The sequence below is a fragment of the Megachile rotundata genome, unplaced genomic scaffold (genome assembly GCF_050947335.1).
Source record: "Megachile rotundata isolate GNS110a unplaced genomic scaffold, iyMegRotu1 scaffold0057, whole genome shotgun sequence".
Taxonomy (NCBI): domain Eukaryota; kingdom Metazoa; phylum Arthropoda; class Insecta; order Hymenoptera; family Megachilidae; genus Megachile; species Megachile rotundata.
The window spans coordinates 1,138,190-1,153,118 of NW_027473354.1; the positions used below are offsets into that span (position 1 = coordinate 1,138,190).

Here is a 14,929-nt window from a genome sequence, read left to right on the forward strand (position 1 = left end):
TGCCGATGTGGATGAGAAGGCCGACTGGTTCCGGGGTAACAGCGATCTGTGACGCTTCCATGCCCCGGGCTGGCGGCTTCTGCCGGCGGGCTGCGTACTGGTGGACGGGCGAAATTGCGCAAATGCGCAGAGAGTGCCATCACGCCCGTCACCACTTCCAGCGCTCCCGCCGGAGGCGGCAACGCGATGCGGCGAGGGAAGAGATCCTATACGGGACGTACCGCACGCTCGACCATGGGCGCCCCCACTCACGGTGAGTTTAGACCCCCAGTTCTTGGCGGAGGTGGTGGACACCCTGTTTCCCAGGGATGACGAGCCAACGCCTCCTGCCTCGTCGGACCCGATTATCTGGTCCGACGACATGGGGGTCACGGAGGAGGAACTTGCGGCGGGTATTGCACGCATGGCGGCCCGGAACACAGCTCCGGGCCCCGATGGCATACCCGACCGCGTCTGGGCAAAGGCCTTGAGCGTCCTCGGGCCCCGACTGCGGCGGCTATTTGACAGTTGCCTACGGTCGGGGCGGTTTCCGTCCCAATGGAAGGTGGGAAGGATGGTCTTGATCAGGAAAGAAGGGAAGCCCGCCAATTCTTCATCCTCGTTCCGGCCTATAGTGCTCCTGGATGAGGTGGGCAAGTTATTCGAGCGAATTCTCGTTGCCCGCCTCTCCAGGCACTTGTCCTGCGGTTGTCCCGATTTGGCGGACTGCCAGTATGGCTTCCGCGAGGGTCGCAGTACCATCGACGCGATACATCGCGTGCGATCCCTCGCGGAGTCGGCCACCTCCCAGCGTGGGTAGCACTTGGTGTCTCTTTAGACATCAAGAATGCTTTCACCACCCTGCCCTGGGGGAGGATTAGGGAGGCCCTCGTCTACCATGAGGTGCCTCCCTATCTGAGGGCGGTAATCGGTGACTACCTGCGGGACAGGTGGATTGAATACCCGGGTCGGGACGGGGAGATGCACCGGAGATCGGTGGACCGCGGCGTACCCCAGGGGGCAGTCTTGGGACCATTCCTTTGGAATGTAGGGTACGACGCGGCACTGCGGGTTTCCCTTCCGCCCGGCGCCAGACTTACGTGTTATGCCGATGACACGTATGTGCTCGCGACCGGGCGGACCTGGATTGAGACCATCCGCCACGCGGAAGTTGCGGTGGCAGCAGTCTCCTCTGCTATCCGGCGACTGGGCTTGGAGGTGTCGGCGGGCAAAACAGAAGCCATGTGGTTTTGCCCGCCAGGTGTAGAGGCACCACCCCAGTCGTTCATCCGGTTAGGTGATGACTACGTTCATGTTGGAGGCGGATTGAGGTATCTCGGTCTCCACCAGGACAGCCACTGGCGGTTTGAGCGCCACTTCGAGCTCTTGGCCCCCCGTTTGGAAAGAACAGCCGCCGGGTTAGGCCGCCTCCTTCCAAATCTGGGGGGCCCTGATGACAGAGTACGCCGCCTCTACGCAGGAGTCGTGCGGTCGATGGCCCTATATGGATCGCCCATATGGGCCGGTGATCTGATGGCTAGCCCGACCAGCAAGAAGTTGCTCGGTAGGGTGCAGCGTCGGCTGGCCATCAGATCGATCAGGGGGTACCGCACGATCTCCTATGGGGCGGCGATGACTCTAGCCGGGTTTGTCCCCTTCCATTATATGGCGGAGGGAGACGCCAGATTTTTCTGGCGCCTCCGTGACCTCCGTCAGCAGGGGATTCCCCGGCTGGAGTCCGAAGTGGAAGCTCTGCAGCGCCAGGCCCTGCGGCTCGCGCTGACGAACTGGCGTGGCGACCTTATACGTCGCTGCGCCGAGCAGCGTGCCGTGGGGGCGGTCCTGCCCGTTTTTAGTGAATGGCACGACCGCGGCTTTGGAAGGATCACCTACAGGATGACCCAGCTACTCACCGGACATGGATGCTTCGGTGCGTACCTGAGGCGGATAGGAAAGGAGGAGACACCTTGCTGTCACCACTGCGATGCTGGGCACGATAATGCCCAGCATACACTGGAGGACTGCCCCGCGTTTGCGGGGCCTCGCGTGGCACTTAGGTGCCACGTTGGTTGGGACCTCTCACTGGCAACGGTCGTACGCGAAATCCTTGCCAGCGAGAGGTCATGCATTGCTTTCGCCTCCTTTTGCGAAGTTGTAATGTCGCAGAAGGAGGCGGCGGAGCGGGAGTAGAGGGGGGCGTACGGCGACACGGGGCAGCTCCCGTGGCCGCCGTGGCTAGAACGCCCCCCTATGAGTAGGAGTGATGCTGCGCCTATCGCAGCCTGGCCCTCCCACGATTGGGAGGGCGAAAGGACGGGTTTGCAGTCAGCAGACCCGTTAGGGCCGCAGGCGTCTGGGGTTGGGGCCCCAGGCGCCATTGTACGCGGCCCGCGGTGGGGCCGGCTCTGGGCGCGACCTCCCGGAGCTGGCCGTTAAGAGAATGGTGCCAATGGGGGGTCCATTAGACTCCCCGTAGGAGGGCACCGAGGTGCAAGAGAGGGGGCGCACCGGAAAGTAGTAACCAAAGGTCCCGGAGCGCCCCCAGACAGAGAAGGTCGCCGTGGGGTTTTTAGCGGGTAAAAATCCCGCATAACCCCGCACCCTCCCCCAAGAGTGCGGGTTATCATTGGAAGATTTCGTCCACGTTAAAAAAAAAAGGTTAGGTTAGGTTAATATTTTTGCCATCATGGTGCTGTTTTCGCGCATGCGCAAACCCAAATTAAAAATTTTCACGCATTATAGGTCATATTTAGGAAAAATTTTAAACTTCATTTGCCGAACCTATAATTTTTTTTACAGCATATTCGGGTCATAAGAATGCTATTGGTAAATTTTCATCATGATACGTAGGTTGTGTCATACCGTAAATCTTCCATGGTTCGTATACTTTCTCAGGATTCATTAATTTCCAATTCGCCATACCACAATCAACTGGTTATTGGCAGCAACGTTTAGTGAGGTATTTTTAATTTTGCAAAAATATAACACTTCCACTTCCTGCGTCAGACTGCAAATATATTTTCTTCGTTATTTTTATGTTTGTGTACTTTTACTTTTTAGAAAATATATTCACTGTGTTCAGTGATGAACGTAATGAACATCTTCCAGAAATAACATCCTTTTCAGGTATTTCCCTTGGGACGGATCGGTGGGGGAAAGCCCGAAGGGGGTTCCCTAGAGTGGGGGCAGTTAGGGTAAACGGCCCTCCACGCACCGATGCTCACACCCACGGCCGATTTATTTAACGGGGCGCCAGTGCTAATGCACTCGTCCGTAGTAATCGCCCTTCCGGCTGCTCTGTCGGGAGCGGGAATCAGAGGGGGGGGGGGAGTCAGAAAAAAACTAGTAAAAGACCCGCGAGTTCGTATCCAATAGAAAATGCTTTTATTCGGGCCTCTAAATAGGCCACGTAAGCAGAACAGAAAAATGAATTCGCGAGGGCCCCACGCGTTACAGGCAACGGTCGAGGAAAAAGGGGTCGATTCGCCAGTTGCGTGGGAGGCTTTCGCGGCGCGGGGGCCAACGGTACGCGCGAGTACAAAGATAGAGAAAATACAAAAAGGTACAAAGACGCTGAGGTATTCGTCCGCGAAGGAACACGCCCTCTTATGGGTCGTGGACAGTAAGGGGACGTTGGTCCTAAATACCAAACCAGCGGAACAAAAGAAAAAACTAGATTAGAGGGGACGGTGTCGTGTAGACCGTCCGCGGCCTCTAGGGTCCTCGTCACTGGGGCCAGGGGTCCTATCGCCCTCGCCCACGCGCAAATGAATAACAAAAAGAAGGATAAGGAGATGACTCGTACCTTTTTGCGCTGGTGTACTCCAAAATACTCCCCACAGGGCGGCGGCGACAAACACTCCACGCCGGCACACAGGCACACAGTACAAAGAACAAAAGAAAATTGAATAAAGAAACGGAACGCACTACTGAATTACAAAAAAGAGAGAATGGAACAGAGCCGGACGCAACGCGCAAAAGAACACAAGAAAAAAAAGAAACACTTCGGACTCAAAAACGGGGCTTTAGCGAAAAACGGCAATACAGCGCGGCTGCTCGCTAGCTTCTCTCCTCCATCCTCTTCTTCCCCGGTTCGCGGTATTCCCCCACCCCGAGGATTTCGGCGTCGAGGATGGGCCATTCCACTGCGACGTCTGGTGGCCAGGTCCTGGGGCCCTCTCGAGGTGGCAGTCGGGGGTGGCTCGTCCCTAGGCCTGGCGTTTCCCGGTGGTGGGCTGCCGGTCGCCCCCGCGGAGGGTGACGGGGTGGCACCGCGACCGGACAGCCGGGGTCTTCTTTGGTGGGCCCATCCCGCGCCTCCGTCACTCAGGGAGAGGTTCCTCCGCGACCGGGGACAACGGTGGCTCCGGTGGTGGTTGGAGGCAGCAAAGGGGGGGGGGGGGAAGAAAAGCGTGGCTTCCGAAATAAATAGTAAATAAAAAAACACACGAAAAAGAAAAGAAAAACACACACACACGCTCACTCATACGGGGTTCGCTTGGGCCGTGGAGTGGGGCCGGCCATTCAGGGGGATCCTCGTAACGAGGCATAACCAAAAAAAAAGAAGGTGATCAACTGAATCAAAATATGCCTCGTTACACCCTTGCAAAAAAAATAATATGTATATTTTTCATTATTTTCTTTTTTTGTTTACCTGTTGTTTTTTCAGAAGTGGAATTCACTGCATTTGTTAACAAGTCCTACAAAAACCAAGAAACACAAACTACATCCCCTTTTAATACAGATGGTATATGTACTATTCTTATTTTCTTTTAAATTCATCATTTATGTCTTTTCTATTTAATGTCACCATTTTCATCTATATTAATGTTTATTAATGCTTATTAGTTATAACTTATTTATGTTTGTATGATATTACATAAGATAATTCATTTAAACGACGATTGCATTTTTTTTCCTTTTCATTTTTTGTAGATGAGGATCGCCAGAAACCTTTTTCTAGAAAAGAAATTCATAGTAGTAACATGAGCCCGCAAATTGTTTTGGAAAATATATGTACAGCGAGTAAAAAAAGGTTGCGTTTCAACACACGCAATTTCAAAGAGTACGAAAAATGTATGAAAATAAAGAAATAGCAGTTTATTTATAATGAAATACAGAGTACAAACTTTATTTTTGCGTGCGTGCGTGCGTGCGTGCGTGCGTGCGTGCGTGCGTGCGTGCGTGCGTGCGTGCGTGCGTGCGTGCGTGCGTGCGTGCGTGCGTGCGTGCGTGCGTGCGTGCGTGCGTGCGTGCGTGCGTGCGTGTGTGTGTGTGTGTGTCTGCAAGATCGGACGCGTTTGCAAAGAACAAATGAATTTCGGATTTGCAATATTGTAAGATGATATTATGTGTCGTTAGCAATAGTTTTTAATTGCTTAGTTCTGCGAATTCCGTATTATTTCCGTGTGTATTAATTAGAAGTGAGTTAAGGTGTGAGTTAAGGTGCGCGTAGTTAGTCGGTGTGTCTCAGTTTATGACGTGATCCGTATTTAACTGTATTTTGTATTTCGCATTGTAGGTTATAGTGCATCGGATCTTTTTCACGGATCCTGTTCCGTATAAATGAATAGATAAACCTATCAATAAAGAGAGAGTGAAAAGTATTTTCATCATTCCGAAGTGTTTCCAGAGTATTAAGTGAAATCGCGTTGTATATTATATCGTACCATGTTGATGAATTTCGCACTGCCGGTTATTTATAAATAAAGGGTGACTCCTGTTACGTGAAACAACTGCCTTAAGCCGTGTTTAACCAGTGCATGTTCAACTTCTGTGAATAGTGATATATTATTTTATATTATATATTACTAATGTTTTACAAACTATTCCCATTCGCTGTTGGTTTTAGATTTGTGTGATTTTAGCATTGTAGCAACCTGCTACTGAGTTCTTTCATGCTCAAGCAGTATAAATACATAATATGTCACCATAAAAAGCGATACATTGATCCAATGCACCAATAATCAACAGAGAGTTGAAGAACAGCATCGTAATCAAGATAGCCAAGGCTTTGTACACTGCTCGAATTGCCAAATAGGGACTACTTCTGTGAACAATCTCCAATGCCAGTCCGTTCCTGTGTACGTAGCTGTCAATGGATGCCTTGATCTTGGGAGAAACAAGGATCATTTTAACACGTTCCGTGCCACGTGTACCACCGGTGGTACACGGTAAACTTGATCGTCAGGCCACGTGTACCACCGGTGGTGCATGCAGTCATATTTATTCAATGCGCTGAAAACATATATTTTATTACAAATATAATTCTGTAAACTATATTTCTACCTTAAAAATGAAGCATTATACAAGATGCAGTATAGAACAAAAGAAAAAAAGCATTACTTATGTATTGAGGATGTAATAAAATATTGTGTGATAATATATTAATCTTTAGTCAAAATATCAAATGGCCTGAACGATAAGTCAGGCAAAAATGGCTTGGCACGGAACGTGTTAATATGAACCATTGCTGCAATGTCTTGCCAAGGCATTTTATCCTAATTACCATCCATTACTGAAGAAAATGAATTAAGGTAATTGATTGTCTATTCTTGAAAACTATGATGACTTGTCAGATCCTTGTTTAACCTAAAATTGTGCTTTCTTTCATTATTTAACGACTAATTTACTCTAACAAACCCCTTTCTTTGTATAATTCCAGCTTTAAAGTCACTTGTAGCTGTTATGAGTATTTTAGCAGGCACGACTGTAGAGCTTCCAAGAAAAACTCAATAAACAATGGTTTGAGTGATCAAGGTATAAGGTAAATACGTGGTATAGTATATAGTGAATAATACACTCTGTTATGGGAATATTTAAATATACAATATGTGTAATTGTATACAATGTAACTTAAAATTATAACAATGTGTAATATGTAATATGTGAAAAATAGTATAATGTAATATAAATATAATATGTGAAAGTAACTTTGAATTGCAATAAGATCATGATACCTAAATACTTGTATTATAAGAACAATTCCTTCAACCTAATATAATTCTATAGAATATGAAACAATGAAAAACCATTTATTAAGCTATAAATACTTCTAGTGAAACAATTTATATTTTCAATGAATATTGCGACATGTTATATAGCCTACAGTATTCCTCCATAAACGGATTATCTACAGAAAAATACTTATTCATATCCGACTGAAAATTAACTCGTTTAAACAAACTTCTCTGCTTCATTATATTAGTATAGATTAATTGTATGTTATTGTTTATCGTAAATCTGTATATTAAGTACGTGATATAATAAATAAATAAGTGGGAAGGTAGGCAATATGTTATTAATTTAATAAAACGAAATAAAAATGAAATGGTATGTACATACGACAAATTTGTCACTGCATACCATACGTCGATATATCGCTGCCCTTGTTGTCCTACTTTACCTATTGTTGATTAATTCCTTCTACTGCCGATTTAGGTGGAAAACCATAAATGGAGTTACCGACGTCATCGTCGTCATTAGGTACCAGCAATACCGATATTTGTTCCTGTAAGAAATAAACAATATTAATCGCGGGTATATTCACCATCTGCAAAGAAGGATTATCGACTGAATGACTGCCTACTGCCGATATTCTAAATTACTAAACTCACATTAAGGTGAATTTTTCTGTTATTGTTTTTAAACAATCGGTGTACGTGTGTCGAACCTTGGCTTTATATTATGATTTTTAATATCCTTCATTTAACTAATTGCATCATCTTTAACCTATTTCCATTTCAGGAACCGCAATTGGAAACATATGCAGTGGTGGTTGTGGTGCCTCGAATTTGACAGCTGGAGTAACACAATATTCTGCCTGCTGTATATCTCTTCTACAACTGTCGCCAGGGAATAAGCGTTTTTCATTCCTGTACACAATTTTGAGTATTCTTAAATGTAAGCTGTATCCAATATATTGATATAAATAAAATACTATTTTGTAGCAAGCGACACTTATTCTGCTGCATTTCTTGATCAATGGAGAACGAGAAGAAGAAACTGAGAGCATATAGAGGTGGATATAGAAGTACAAATATTCTATTGAAGGTAAACATGACAGGTTGAGACTGTGTTGTGATCCTCCAGGTATGATGGTATGTCATACCTTTATCGATGCTAACAATACTACTATTACTATTATCGATGATAATAATACTATCACTATTATAATACCATTTAGAATTAACCGATTGAGCAGTGCTAAGCATGCATGAAATTGTAGCGGACTTAGCGGGCATTCAATTTCATACGTTCAAATAATAACCGATGCATACGAGCAGCGCGGAACGCGAACGTGATGATAGATGTTTATCGCCCGCGAAAAACGGTTGGAGGTGATCGCCGACGGTTGGGACACCGCGCGTTCTGTCGACCTCCGACTAACAACAACGGCACGCGTCGGTGCCGACACTCCAACCGGCGAATTCGAAAAATCGTCTCGAACGTTCGACACCCGTAAATATAAAAGGACGCGCCCGCGAGTCGAGACTGACTTGTACCAGTTAGACACGCGAGCGTACACCCGCGACTGACATAATAAAAGTATTTTTGAATTCCGCGCACATTTACGTTACAAGTTATTTCTCCTTCTCCGTCGCACTCCCCAAAAAATAATAGTAAACTCTAGTTACTGTGTATTGTAACGAGGCATATTTTCACTGGGTTGATTGCCTCCTTTTTTTTTGGGTTATGCCTCGTTACGATGATCCTCCCGAATTGCCAGCCCCACTCCTCCGCCCAAGCGGACCACCTCGCCGCTGGGGCAAGTATGAATGAGCGGGCGTGTGTGAGTCCTTTGCGTTTGTTTTTTCTTTTTCTTCTTTTTTTTTGCGTTTGCGCGGGCCCCGCTTTTCTTTCTCCCCTTCCCCCTTCTCCAACACCAGGAAGGAACCGCTGCTGCCCCGGTCGCGGAGGAACCCCTCCCTGAGCGACGGAGGCGCGGGATGGGCCCATCGAAGGAAAGTCGCCGGCTGCCCGGTCGCGCCGCCACACCGTCATCCTCCGCGGGGGCGACCGGCAGCCCACCACCGAGGGACGCCAGGCCTGGGGACAAGCCACCCCCAACCGCCACCTAGAGAGGGCCCCAGGACCTGGCCGCAGAACACCACGGGATGGCCCATCCTCGACGCCGAAATCCCCGGGGTGGGGGAATACCGCGAACCGGGGAAGAAGAGGATGGTGAAGAGAAGCTAGCGAGCTGCCGCGCAACGGAGTCGATTTTTCGAAAGTTCCGCCGAAACCCGAGTTGTTTTTTCTTCTCCCACAGCCCCCCGTGCACTTCGCGTTTCTAGTTTGTTCTTTTTTGTGTTGCGTTGTGAGCTGTAGTGCGTTCCGTTTTTTTTTTTGTTGTACCGTGTGTGTGAGCCTGCGAGGAGTAATTGTCACCGCCGCCCCAGAGTGGTTGGAGTACGCCAGCGCCGAAAAGGTAGGAGTCATCTCCTTACCCACTTTTCTTTTCCGATATTTATTGGCGCGTGGGCGAGGGCGATAGGACCCCTGGCCCCAGTGACGAGGACCCTAGAGGCCGCGGACGGTTCATACGACACCGTCCCCTCTCATTTAGTTTTTTTGTACGCTGTATTTTGGTATTTAGGACCAACGTCCCCTTGCTGTCCACGACCCCTAAGAGGGCGTGTTCCTTCGCGGGCGAATACCACAGCGTTCTCTTTGTATTTTTCGATCTTTGTACTCGCGCGTACCGTGAGCCCCCGCGCCGCGAAAGCCTCCCTCGCAACTGGCGAGTCGACCCCTTTTCCTCGACCGTTGCTTGTAACGCGTGGGGCCCACGCGAATTCATTTTTTCTGTTTTGCTTACGTGGCCTACTTGGAGGCCCGAATAAAAGCACCTTCTATTGGATACAAACTCGCGGGTCTTTTACTAGTTTTTTTTCTGACCCCCTCTGATTCCCGCTTCCGACAGAGCAGCCGGAAGGGCGATTACTACGGACGAGTGCATTAGCACTGGCGCCCCATTAAAGAAATCGTCCGTGGGTGTGAGCATCGGTGCGTGGAGGGCCGTTTTCCGTAACTGCCCCCACTCCAGGGAACCCCCTTCGGGCTTTCCCCCCACCGATCCGTCACAACAGGACCAGCATAGTCAATTCCGCAATGTTGAAAGGCGCGTTCGGCGCAGTTAACACGTGGCGAAGGCAAAGATCCCATTAATTCGTTTGCAGGAGCTGCTCTTTCGCGAGCACACATTATACATCGGTACAATACAGAACGAATGAGCGGTCGAGCACGACAAAGCCAAAATTCTTGACGGAGTGTGGAGAGGGTGAGCTGTGGTCCACCATGGAGTGTGCGGAGGTGAACGGAGAGGATAATCAGCTTTACTAAAGGATGAGAGGCAATAACAATAGGATGTTTAGCGTTCTCTGATAACGCCGACTTCTGTAATCGTCCGCCGACTCGAATTAATCCAACGGTGTCAATATAAACATTCAACGAGCGAAGCACACTGCTCTTCGAAAATGGTTGAGAGGTTTGGAAACAATGCATCTCGTTCGGAAACACATGGTTTTGGATATATATTAGCCAAAAGGTACGAGCTCGATTTATTTCTTCTGGATGCAGTGCTTGTGTCATGGGAAGGTTTGAATGGTTTTGATGACTGGACTTCATTCGAAGTTTGGAAATAAAGCGCAGAATGTACGCGGTAACTCGTAGCAATTTATTCCAACGAGAATATCGCTCAGCAAGATCCCAGTGGCGAGGAGGGTTTACTGAATGCACGGGAGCTGAAGTACGAGCTTCGAGGTTGACGGACTCGTCTGGTAAAACTGTCTGTGGCCAACAGGTCGGATCGAGATTGAGCCAGGACGGGCCGTGCCACCAAATTAAATGATGGCATAATTGATCCGCTCTCACTCCACGAGAAGCACAATCCGCAGGATTATCTTCGGTAGGCACGTGATGCCACTCTACTGTTGGAAGGTTAGTCTGAATTTCAGCAACACGGTTAGCAATAAATGTCTTCCAGCGCGATGGGTGTTGTGCAATCGAAGCAAGAACAATTGTTGAGTCTGTCCAAGCATGAAGTGAATGAGGTTTAATTTCGAGAGATGTTTGTACGAACTTCACGAGACGAGAGAGTAAAAGTGCAGCGCAAAGCTCAAGTCGCGGTATACTTATGGTCTTTATTGGTGCAACTTTGGATTTGGCTGCGAGAATGGATATTGTGACGTGTCCGGATAAAGAAACTGTACGCATGTACACAACAGCGGCGTATGCTGCGTTGGATGCATCCGCGAACCCATGTAATTCGTAACTGTGTACGTGTGAGCCGTAATCTAACCAGCGCGGTAGTGACAGTTCACGTAAACAGACGAGCTGTTAATAGTAAACAGACCATTCGTCATAGATTTCGGAAGGAATATAAACATCCCAATTACACTTAAGACGCCACAACTTTTGCATGAAGATTTTTGCAACGACAATGACCGGAATAACCCAACCGGGCTGGTCAAAAAATTTAGCTATTGTTGATAAAATCGCTCGTTTGGTTTGTGGAATATTTGGCTCTGGTTGAATGTTAAAATAGAATGCATCGGAAGTTGGATCCCATAAGATTCCTAAGACCTTTAAACTTTCGTCTGGTTGGAGTAATTTGCTATGAGCAAGATTATCAGAGGAGTTAAGATCAGCTAAAAGAGCAGGGGAATTGCTTGCCCATTTCCGAAGGTTGAAACCACCACATTTAAATAATGAGATGAGCTGATTTCGCGTTTGAATAGCGAGTTGTTGATCGTCGGCGCCGAAAACACAATCGTCAACATAAACTTGGGATTGCAACACTGGAAGAGCTAGCGGATATTTTGACCCTTCGTCCGCGGCGAGTTGTTGAAGTACTCGAAGCGCGAGATATGGAGCTGGTGCAGTCCCGTATGTGACTGTTCGAAGACGGAAATGACGGAGTGGTTCCGTCGGAGAAGCGCGCCAGACGATTCGTTGATAGTCAAGGTCACGATCATCGACTAAGATTTGACGGTACATTTTCTCGATATCTGCAATATACACATATCTATGTAATCGCCAACGCAGGATTATAGCAGGTAAGTCTGTTTGGAGCTTGCGACCGATATGCAAGTGGTCGTTAAGCGAGGTACCATTTGATGTTCGATACGAAGCGTTAAAAACAACGCGAAGCCGACTGGTAATACTATTATCACGCACTACAGCATGATGCGGAATATAAACATGCTGGGATGAAGTCGAGTCAGTGTCACTTATTTCTGACATATGTTGCAGTGATTCATACTCCTGCATGAACTGAACATATTCAGCGGCAAGAGAAGGATTCGCATGAATGCGACGTTCTTGACGGAGCCACATACATTCGACCGCGGGAAAAGAGGTTCCGATGTCGATCGGAGGTCCTTGGACGAAGGACAGACGAACACAATATCGTCCGCTTGCGGTACGCTTATGAGTTGCAACGAAGTGGTTTTCACAGACTGTTTCAGCAGGAGTTAACTGAAATCGAGAGGGTAACTCTTCGACTTCCCAAAATCGTCTTATGGCAGAATCCACGGATTCGAGAGTTGCACAATGGTGCATGGAAGTGTTGGAAGAAGGATTGCTATGTTCAGAGATCGCAGGGACAGGACCGGAAAGAATCCAACCTAATGTGGTATCTTGCGCGACCGGCTCATTAGCGGTACCTTTTCGTACACCGACGTTAAGGATTAAACTATATACGTCAGCACCAACAATCATCTCAATGGGATCAGAGCTAAATGGATTTTCATCCGCGAGATCGAGTCCGCGAAGATGCTGGAGATTAATATTACCCGTCACGCGTGGCGGTAAATAGTGGGAAAGATTTGGCACAATTAGCGCGGTTGTCGAATATGCTGCTCCTGATCTTTTACAAGATACAATGCGAAGAGTGGTTGACGCTTTACAATAGGTTTCACTATTACCAACGCCCGTAATGGAAATAGATACACGTGAGCGAGGGGCTTTTCGACTCTGAGCAAGGTTTTTGCTTATTAAGGACACGACCGATCCTTGATGCAGGAGCACGCGGACGCGCTGTACACGACCGTTACTAGCATGGACATTAACCCACGCAGTAGCAAGGAGAACATGAGAAATCATTGTGGTGGAATTCATAATCGAAAGCGATGCGGCTTGAGTTGGTGACTCGATGGTTGTATTGCTCGCGGAAGGTACTACGTTATCTGCTTTCGATATGGTATTTGTAAAATGAAGCAAGGTATGGTGACGCTTTCGGCACTTTTGACACGAGAACTGACTTTTGCATTCGGATTGGCTATGTTGGCTACTAAAACAATTAAAACATCGTTTACCTTGCTTCACATACTCAACTCGCTGGGCTACAGTTTTTTCCCGAAAAACCAGACATTGGTTCAAACCATGACTACCGGAACATAACGTACATCGCTGAGTATTTGAAGTTGTCGCGTGGAACTGGAACGATGATCGCGGTCGAGACACCTTTTGATTCGATGACTCGGGATGGTTTACATTGGTTGCATGCTTCGGAGGAGTTATAGACTCCAGTGATCCAATACAAGTCTCGAGGAAGGTATTTAATTCGGTAAATTTGGGAAAATCGGTTGAACTTCCTAATTGAAGTTCCCAGGCACGACGCGTATTTTTGTCTAAACAATTCACAACGATACAAACAAGGATTTCGTTCCACAAATCAACTGCACACTTTAAATTCTTTAACGCTTGTATCGCCATGTTTACGCGGTCACGAATGTCAGTAAGAGCGGCTTGCGATTCGGAAACGGCGCGCGGTAGATTGAGGATCGACTGTACATGTGTAACGTCCCTAGGGGAAACTTTTTTTCTTTCTACCGGCATCATCGCGACAATCTTCTATCCACTGACTAGAATAGTCAATTATCGACCGTAGTTGCCAATTATCGACAGTACATTAGGTATCTATTACCATATCTATCAAATTCGACAGTCGGTAATCATAATATATATATATATATTATCATTTACATTAATTATCTTATAATTTTGATTTAGAGTAGGTAATATTTTCCGCGAAAATAATTGAACATTAAGTTTGAATCATTAAAACAAGATTATGTATTATTTTATTTTATTTTCTAATAAATAGTTTGTACGAGAAATTTCCGTTACGCTATGATGTGCCTACGTGCCGCGATACTCGCCCGAAATCCTTGAGATCAGCGCTAATCCTAGAAAAGGATAGCGATACTATTTCTATTTTCGGCATTTCTGGACATTAAATTAATTAGTTAACTGAATCAATTTATATACGTAAAATCAACCAGTGTTAAACTACTCATGGCCGGAACTAAAATTATTTCCTTAAACTAGAAAGCTGTAAATCGAAATAGACTCGCCTCTGATAGAGAAGGACAGAAAATGTATTTTTCGTTAAAACACCATTAGGGTACCATTTTAGTATCGAAACGATAGCCAGAAATTAAAGAGCGACATTTAAAATATAATTAAATCGTTCAATTTTATAATTGATGTATAATAACGAAATTATATGAAAATTTAGATATTCTGACGTCACAGAAATTCCAGGAATTCGGCGAACTTGCGAGTATAAAAGGGCGAGCGCAACCCGTCTAAGATCAGAACAGTTTTCGCAGTCGAGCACGATAGAAGCATTATTGATAACAATAAGAACTCAGAACAATTTCCGCTGTTAAGAGCCGCAACGAATCTTGATACTTGATTGGTCAAGCGAGTATACGCCATTTGGATACTTGGTCGTGGGTCGTTTTAGTAGCTGGCTAACGCAGAGCTCCCCATACAAACGATCTCGTATCTGAAACTCCGTCAGGAGAGAGCTATACTTAGCACCAAGAAAGGCTAAGATATCGAAACGATAGCTCTCAGCTACTCATAGTTGATTTTTGGTCGAATTGTTAACGCGCCATCAGATTCTCGGAGCTCGCTCTGGGTAGTTTAGTAGCCAACG

General features: G+C 46.7%; 1 protein-coding gene across 1 annotated transcript; it reads right to left on the minus strand.

Moving 5' to 3' along the window:
- Window positions 1-11,319: 11,319 nt before the first annotated feature.
- Window positions 11,320-12,702, minus strand: LOC105663908 (uncharacterized). Its single transcript, XM_012295957.2, has one exon. It carries the CDS (start codon window positions 12,700-12,702, stop codon window positions 11,320-11,322), a length of 1,383 nt encoding a protein of 460 aa, XP_012151347.2.
- Between the last annotated feature and the right edge of the window lie 2,227 nt (window positions 12,703-14,929).

What these genes read in the sequence shown, in the direction of transcription:
- LOC105663908 (XM_012295957.2), bottom strand. Translation starts at nt 12,702, where the DNA reads ATGATTGTTGGTGCTGACGTATATAGTTTAATCCTTAACGTCGGTGTA.